This window comes from Eurytemora carolleeae, unplaced genomic scaffold, assembly GCF_000591075.1.
Source record: "Eurytemora carolleeae unplaced genomic scaffold, Eaff_2.0 scaffold896, whole genome shotgun sequence".
NCBI lineage: Eukaryota > Metazoa > Arthropoda > Copepoda > Calanoida > Temoridae > Eurytemora > Eurytemora carolleeae.
This window is the reverse complement of record NW_019396792.1, coordinates 119068-127398: the sequence shown is the minus strand read 5'-3', so window position 1 is coordinate 127398 and position 8331 is coordinate 119068. Positions and strand designations below refer to the sequence as shown.

General features: G+C 35.2%; 1 protein-coding gene and 1 long non-coding RNA gene across 3 annotated transcripts; both read right to left on the bottom strand.

Moving 5' to 3' along the window:
• Positions 1 to 730: 730 nt before the first annotated feature.
• Positions 731 to 4133, bottom strand: LOC111708743 (uncharacterized). Its single transcript, XR_002766725.1, has 3 exons — positions 3873 to 4133; positions 2017 to 2108; positions 731 to 779 (listed from the first exon to the last, which is right to left on the bottom strand). It is a non-coding gene; the product is annotated as an uncharacterized LOC111708743 (long non-coding RNA).
• Positions 4134 to 4582: 449 nt separating this feature from the next.
• LOC111708742 (uncharacterized) lies at positions 4583 to 8064 on the bottom strand. Of its 2 annotated transcripts, none has more exons than XM_023482202.1 (9): positions 7767 to 8064; positions 6749 to 7186; positions 6457 to 6591; positions 6195 to 6277; positions 5789 to 5866; positions 5536 to 5671; positions 5294 to 5378; positions 4983 to 5235; positions 4583 to 4776 (listed from the first exon to the last, which is right to left on the bottom strand). In XM_023482202.1, exons 1-9 carry the CDS (start codon positions 7959 to 7961, stop codon positions 4752 to 4754), a joined length of 1428 nt encoding a protein of 475 aa, XP_023337970.1. In that variant the 5' UTR covers positions 7962 to 8064; the 3' UTR covers positions 4583 to 4751. The 2 variants fall into 2 exon arrangements, with proteins under 2 accessions (XP_023337970.1, XP_023337971.1); XM_023482203.1 differs by having other exon boundaries at positions 6749 to 7183.
• Positions 8065 to 8331: the final 267 nt, after the last annotated feature.

Here is an 8331-nt window from a genome sequence, read left to right as displayed (position 1 = left end):
CCATCAATTTCCCGTCCAATTAATTAGAAATAAACCCTGTATTCTAGTGAGCTCGTGAGCTAGTAATTCTCCACTACCGGAGCGCCGATCAAACCGTCCTAGCTCGGAACCTATAATTAATCTTTTATCAATTATAGGTTTGAACCCAGGCCAGTGTTCGAGGGTACCTAGATTCCCTCACCAATCCCAAGGAATGAACCAATTTATCAAACTTAGATAAAAGGCGAAGGAGGGGTGGAAAATGTCTCGTTAATTTTAAGGTTTTTCCTCTTTTCATTATTATTATTATTATCATTATCATTATTATTATTTTTATGTTATAACATTAAGTTTAACCCTAAATTTACTAGGACCGCGTTGGGGTGGGGTTCAGGGGGGGGGGTTTAAAGGATTATGAACCCCTATACCATGAGGAAATAGGACGATGTATTAAAAAGGAACCTACCAAAGGTTAATTAAATATCGAGATAAGGTTAAGAAATCAAATCTACGAAAAGATTGTTACAGCCTAGATAAACCCGAGATAAAACACAGATACAAATTTTGTTAAGAACTGACTGTAAACGTTAACCCCCATGTGTTAAAGAGTCAGAGTAGGGGTAGGTTTTTTTATTACTGCCTGTAAACTCCTTTTTTAGACAAATCTTACGCTTTTAAGTTTAACCTATTCCACCTATTCTAACCTATTCTAACCTATTCTAACCTATTCTAACCTATTCTAACCTATTCTAACCTATGATCCAGATGCGCAACATTATGAGTGTGAAGATGCTGAACTCCTAAAACAAGAGAATTTCGGAGTTCTTTAGAAGAGGTTTTAAATACTACTCCGAGGAAAGAAATTAGTCTTTGCTACAAACTACGATTTTCTAATCCCTATACCTTTGCAGCCCAATGTCATAGACCTTATACATGACCTTGTGAATTCTGTTAGATCAAATGATCCATGTTTGAAAGATTAAAGATTTAAGAATTAGAAAATTTACGTTTGTGATAAAGACTTAATTCTGTAAAAGGATTCTAATGTAAAGATATTAATTAAGTTAATTTTTGAATAATACTAATTATTAAACCTATCTCAGGTTATAGAGGGACTGTCAGTGTAATTTCAAGACAATTTCCATTGATAGAGTGTCATGTTAAATTCACAACAGTGCCATTTTTGTTTTTAACAACGGTTTATTTTCATTAGAAGTTTCTTTACAAATTCTGCAACTTGTGATTTTTTGCTCCAGAAACAATGCAGAAATTATCACAATCAAGACACTTCTCAAGACATTAAAACGACGTTATCTGCCACATTATTGATCAGATTAAGGTTTTAAGAGCACCGTTGTCAATCAGACATACCCCTTTGAATAAGGGGTTCCTTGAAATTACGATAAAAGTCCCTCTAATACTCTTAATTCTTATTCAATAATCAATATCCAATCCCGCACAAAAATAAAAACAAAATTGAAAAATTTTTCCAGCACCATTAAAAACGTGAACAGTTCTTCTAAGCCAATTGAAGGTAGTGTATAAGGGATTTTTGTTCTTTTGATAATCCTTGTACGTCAATTATTCAAAAAATTAAATCCCAAAATGTCTTTCATCGAAAAAAATTGCACTTGCTTTAATATTTCAATTTTTAAGTTATTAAAGTTTTTATAATAAGATAAAAAACTTAATTGGTTCAGATTTCTTGAAAATTCTGTTTAAATTTGTTTTTTAATTTAAACATAAAAATAAAAAAAGTTACAGGGATACCCACAACGGACGAGACTTCAGAGACGATTGTAAAGAATATATCCGGTCTCAGAAGTCTGTTTCCTTTCATTTATGATTCCCTTTAACTGTAAACTTGTTTCTTTCTTTGCCTAACCATTGCGTAAGTCATAAGATTTTATTCAAGGCAGAATACTTAATTTAAATTCGGAATCGTCAATAATAAATAGTTTGAGGTCGTCTTTACTGTCTCATGTATTTTAGGTAACCCATTTTTCTAAAGTTAAACAATTTCCTTTATGTAATTACCTAGTAGAATCTGTTTGATGAAATGGCTGGCCTCCTCCTCCGATAGTCTCTCACGGTCTGCGATGAAGTCAAAAAGTTCTCCTCCTCTCAATCTAAACATTTTTTTTCGATATAAATGCCCGGTTCATAGAACAAGCTGTAACTTGCTGTAACTACGACTATGATTTCCGGACATAGCTCTGAGCTCTGATCTCAAAATTGGATCACACCTCGTTCATTAGTCTCAAGTCATAGCATTTGATAGCTGTGACTTCGAGTCGCAGCTAAGCTGTAATCCAAGCTGCGAAGTCATAGCAATTTGACAGCTTAAATTGAAATCTTACTGGGCATTTGCACAAAAAGCGATCTCTTTATCTGTGAAGTCGGAGCTAAATCCTAGCTGAGGTATGATTTGGATCAGCTGAAATTTTGCTACGATTTGAAGTCACACCTAAGGTCTGATCTAGGTGCGTTCATTGACTAGAAAACTCAGACAGCTTTAACTAGCTACAGCTCAGCTGTCAAGTCATAGCTACAGCTCGATCTATGAACCGGGCTAAATACTATATTTTGGTTTATGGAGATGACTGCAGAAATAACAATCTTGATTCCCTGAAACTCTAAACTTGCTTCGTCTTTGCTAAATAAAGTTAACGATTATATATATTGGGACTGTGAGCGCAGCTTAAAGTATGCTTTACTGTAATAGATATTAAAGACTTTTTGCATTTGTTTCGTTCAATAGAATTTTAAAAAAAAAATATGTATTTTACTTTAAAATCAATTTTACTATAATAAGACTACCATTAAATATTATTTTAATTCTCTTTGGTATTAAACAACTTAAGTAATTATGGAAAAGACATTTAAATTATTTACGAACTGTCATGTTTCGCGGGACACCCTGTATAAAGCATATAGGAATTATGAATTTAATACTTTAAATAGAAAATGGTAATATCGTCCACAAAAATGTACGTAACGTTTCAAGGGCACCGTTGTAAATCAAGCATGGCCATCTTATACATTTTGTATTTGTTTATTTATCTGTACTTTTTCCTAGGTTTGAATTGAAATATACAGATTTTCTGTGTTTGCAAATATGGAAGTGTGGTGAAAAGAGGGGATGTCATTGTCAACAACCTTAGATCAACTAGCAACCCTTCACTAGGATAATCAACCTTAGATCAACTATCAACCTTTCAACTATCGACCCTTTACTAGGATGGTCAACCTTAGTTCAACCTATCTACCCTTCACTGGTATTATCAACCTTAGATCACTAGTATTATCAACCTTAGATCAACTACCGACCCTTCACTGGTATTATTAACTTTAGATCAACTATCGACCCTTCACTGGTATTACTGGTATTATATACTTCAGGACCAACCTTGAGGCCCATTTTGAGCTCCTAAAGTTAATACAATATTTGTATGCTTATTTCAAGAATCTGCAAATAAAAATAAGATACTAGGCGTTTAGGGCGCTTCGCGCTCCTCTTCTGTCAGAATTGTTAACATTTTGATACAAAGAACAAATTTTTGCGGATTTTTATAAAAATCGCGGATTTACAATTTAAATATTTTTACAAAATTAAAACCCTTCAAAACACATTTTTTAATTTTTATCATTCGTAAACCTTCCCTGTGGTCATGTGATGTCCCACAAAAAATCTGGGCCCGATTGGTTCAGCCGATTTAACGTTTATGGGATACAAACAAACAGACAAGCCAAATTAATATATAGAAGTCAAATATATTATTTTCTTCGTTAGTTAAATTATTCCCGAGATATAAGGTACAAGCGTTCCAATAATCATGGGGATTAAGAGACGAATATTCGAAGTAGTCTTTGCAAAAAATTAGCATGGTTACCTAATTTCAGTAGTCAAAATATAGTTATACGTCTGCTCCGAGTATATTTGATGTAGACGGACTGTTATATTATTTTCTACAACATTACATGATGTTCTGCAACATTTCTGCGAGGTGTAGTAAAGAAAAACAACTGGACCGTGTGCGATTGCACGAATTTCTGATATTACCACCACCACAGTATGCTAGAAATACAAAAACAAAAAATTCTGAACTATAGCAGACGAATTTTAGCATTCTTAGTAGGGATCACTAAACTGTCAAAAATCATTTACAAATAAGTTATCAAAATAGTCACTAAATTCAAAGATTAATAAACCCCTTTCTCAAATTTTAAGATTTGGACATATTTATAGGTGAACAGAATTGTATTCTTTCGTTAGTTTAAAAAAATTCTTAACATTTAATTCCAAGATTCAAGAAAACTTAATATTTACACCCGAGACCTTTACTACCATAAATACATTCGTAGACAACTTAACACGTCTCCTTTATCGATCATCAAACATACAGAGAAACTGTCCATCAGATGAGAATAAAGTTATCAAATTCTAGGAAAATTTTCCCTTCAAATCAAGGACTAAGGTTACCTAAATTATTATTACTTTTCCAGGAATCTTCATTTCATAGACTAATATTAAATCAACTTAGTTGAAGATACTTTCCTTCCAAATAACTTGCCATCGACATATAATCGTAAGGAATCTAAATTAGATTAATAATAAGCGTTTATTGGTCAAAAATAATTAATACAATATTAAATTATCATCGTTACAAACATGAAATAATTAGCAAACTTAACTTAGAAATAAATACAATATGTGCTCAAGGGTCAAGCTATGCGTTCTTAAGATATAACGCTGTCATCTACGTCCGTCATTACGTAAAAAACTGCGGGGTCGACCTGTAAAAAAATACATTAGCCCTTTACATTAAATATTACGTTTATCTTAACAGTATTCCCCCCCCCCCCTTTTTCCTAAATAAGAAATTGACAGAAAAACCAGTACTAGACAAAAAATAATCCTAGCTATGTGATAAGTTCTCAAAAAGTCGGAACATTAAAAAATTTTAACATTGAGGTATGATAATCTTTACAAATAGACTCACCATGTGTCAAAGGCAGGTGCTGAGACCAGGATAGGGTTGTGTTCAGGATGCACGATAAGTTTCCTATCCTGAGGAAGTCCGGTCCCAGGAAATCTCAGCCCCTGACCTGTCCTTCGTCCCAAGTCACTTGTCCCCAGCAGTTGTCGGGCCAAGTCACTTTGCCCCAGAAGATTTCTGCCCAGGTCAGTACGCTCAATAAGCTTCAGAGCCTCCACAAGCTCAATTAACTTCTCGCGCTCAGAAAGAGCACATCCTTAAAAAATTAGATGAAAAGACATGAAACTTTTATATAAAAAAATGCTTAAACTTACCCTCATTGATTTCTCGTCTGTAGTTGTTCCTTGCATTCAGGACATAGTTCTCATTCTGAGCATTGGAAACACTGTTCTCGGATACCTGAAGGAAAAATCGGAAACTAAAAGTTGACCGCAAGATCTCATTTCTCAACTTCAATCCAAGTTCATCTTCAAAGGTGGGAAGGGATAAAGAATTTAAGAATTTGCGGCGAAACATTAAATTATTTTGATTTATTTGCCATTGTTTAATGACCCACCTGCATCCTGGTTGGAAGAGGACTTGAGATCTTGTTAAACTTCCTGGACGCATGATCAGGGGGAGGATAAGAAAAAGTTTCAATCCCCGAGTCGGTACTTGATTCAGAATTCTTACGTAACTGAAGCTGGAACGGCCTAAATAAAATAGGTGGTTTCAGCAAAAACCTTAAAAGCCATCAAAGAAGCAAAACCTTATTTTTAACACTAATGACCCAAATGTACAATTATTTGAATTCAAATATTAATTCTTACCTCAATCCTCCCGCAGTTGGAACAGTATCAGTCTTGTATGCAGCCGCAGCCTCCTCTTCCAGATGAATAAAGTTGCATCTAAATAGTTTGAGCGTTTAAAGGCCGATACACAATTGTAAACTATACTTTGTGAGACAAATTGTAAGACTTTCAGCTAATCGCTTTGAAACATTTATATTTTGGGAGTAAAAACAAGTTTTGGCCATAGAGAAAAGAACTTGAAGAGTAACCTTACTACCCTTTCCACCTATGGACTTGTTGAGAATCGGACGAAGCCCTCTTAATTTAAAAAGAAAGCAGAATTTAAGAGTTAAAAACTCAAAGAACGTCCTTTAAGACCTAAAAACACTCCCAAATTCCTTAACCGAAATTCTGCGACAAAATACCAATTAATAAAAATTTTGACCTGGGTCCGTAAACACACCATCCACCAATCCAGAACTTTTGACAAAACTTGGTCTTGTACTTGCTGTGCCGCACAATATCTTGCTAGAAACAAAGAAGTCAAAATGCTTTAATTAAACTATGGATCCACTTTAAATATTTTTTGGAAATTTTGAGAAGTCTCCAGTCGTTCAAAGTGCGCTGAAGAAAAAGAAGTGGCAGAAGAACTTAAAACAAATCTACAAAGAATTGAATAATTGATGAATCAAAAATAGAAATCTTACACGAAGCTCTGTTTTGCCATGTGCAAACTGGCATTGATCCCCGTACAAACAGGTTCCCTTCTCCCTGAAATTCCGGCAAAACTCTGTCTTGAACCTTGGGTTGGAATAGGTTCCTTCACTTCCAGTCTCCTCGTTCTAAATGAAAACCATAACATTGCAATCCATAAAAACGTAGTGCATACAAGTTTTTATAAATATGCCAAATCCTCCAGATGAAGTATGTATTCTTTATAACTAAAACAAGTGGTGAAGATAAATTCTCCATTAATCATTTCCTTGGCATTTATTTTACCTCTATCCTGAATTGAAACAACTTCTCTGCAAGTTTCATAGATGCGTCCTCCTTCCAATCAGAAGGGTTTGTATCCCAAGCTGGAGCAGGACTGTCCCGGCCTACGGCATCTCCAGGATTAGCCTCTATCCAAGTTGGATCAGGACTCTCTGTGCTTGAACGCCGAGTCCAAGGAATAGCAGAGGGTGAGTATGCATTTGTCTTGAAGACCTCGGAACTATCAGAGCTCCAAGTTGACCCTAAACCAGAGGTACACTTCTTCAGATTACTACCAGAGGTTTGGTGCTGAGCAGAGGCCTTGAGAGTGGAATCAGCGTTTATAGAAACATCCCAAATTGGCACAATACTATCTGTAGATTTATTCACAATCTCTCCGTCAAGTACAGGTAGGGTCGCTGATGACTCGTCATACTGCTGGAAGCAGTCTACAATACTCTGCTAAAAAATAAGAACGGATCAATTGAGTCAGAGCCTGAATTTGGCATACGTGCTTTTTGCAAACATACGACGTCCTAGGTACAGAGGAATTAAGTACTGTGTAAATGCGATTACCACAAGTGTCCGACCTTAAGCTGCAACATCGCACGAACCTGTACGAAAACCAAAAGAAAGCTATTCGGTTCACTGCAGAATAAATGGGTCTATCTTAGTGAACGATTTATGTCCCTAATAACAAAAAAAAAAATAATAATTTTGCTGAAAAATAAATGGTCATGTACAAAATTGATAGGTGGGNTTATGAAATGAAATCAGAAAGCTACTTTGATTAGTGCTGCCACCTTTTCTCAAATAAATCATGGCCACAGTACGGCTAATGCACGGCTAATGATCCAGATACAGTGTGGCGTGAGAAACTCTGTCCGTCCATGAATAACTCACGGGAGACATCTAGCGGCCAAATAATCGTCCTCCAAAGTACGTGAACTACACGTCCACTATCTATAGAAGGACCGGCCTCAGATGAACCAAATTAGGTAAAGAAAGCTAAATTTCCAGTATAAAGTTAACAGATACTTACAGGTTTCAAGATGAGAGATTCGCCATCAGCCCCACTCGTCGACCACTTCGTATAGCTGTACGAACAATCATTTTCCTCGTCTCCCGTCGACCACTTAGGGTACTCGAAATCGTATTTAAACTCAGTAGCATCACTTGATAACTTAGTGTAGGAAAAGTTTTCAGAATATTCAAACCCGGATTTGCTTAGTGGCATGGTGAAATTTACTCAAAATTTTAATAATTGAAAAAGTTGAATTACAAAGGAGCTACAAATATCCGTTAACGGTTGTTGTACGAATAAGGCAATGCACGTGTTTGATATTTACATTACTTTTAAAGAGTTCCGAATGAATGGCCCTTTTTGTCATATAATTTTATAAACAGAGAGAAGGTGCAACAATGATTTAGTAATAAATTTTCTAATAAACGTATTAATATTTTAAATCGGGTGCATGTAACACATTATTTAACAACATTGCATTTGCATGATCTCCAAATGTACAAATGCCAATTTAGTCTAGATTGTAAAAAATTTGTTAAGTATTATTTATGGTTAAAAAATGGAAGGCGGGTGGGCGGGCGGA

Excerpts from the sequence above, each read along its gene's own strand:
- LOC111708742 (XM_023482202.1), bottom strand. The coding sequence starts at position 7,961 with ATGCCACTAAGCAAATCCGGGTTTGAATATTCTGAAAACTTTTCCTAC. Across the intron at positions 5,672-5,788 it reads CCAACTGCGGGAGGATTGAG|GCCGTTCCAGCTTCAGTTAC; the intron begins GTAAGAATTAAT and ends TATTTTATTTAG. Across the intron at positions 5,236-5,293 it reads CAGACGAGAAATCAATGAGG|GATGTGCTCTTTCTGAGCGC; the intron begins GTAAGTTTAAGC and ends TAATTTTTTAAG.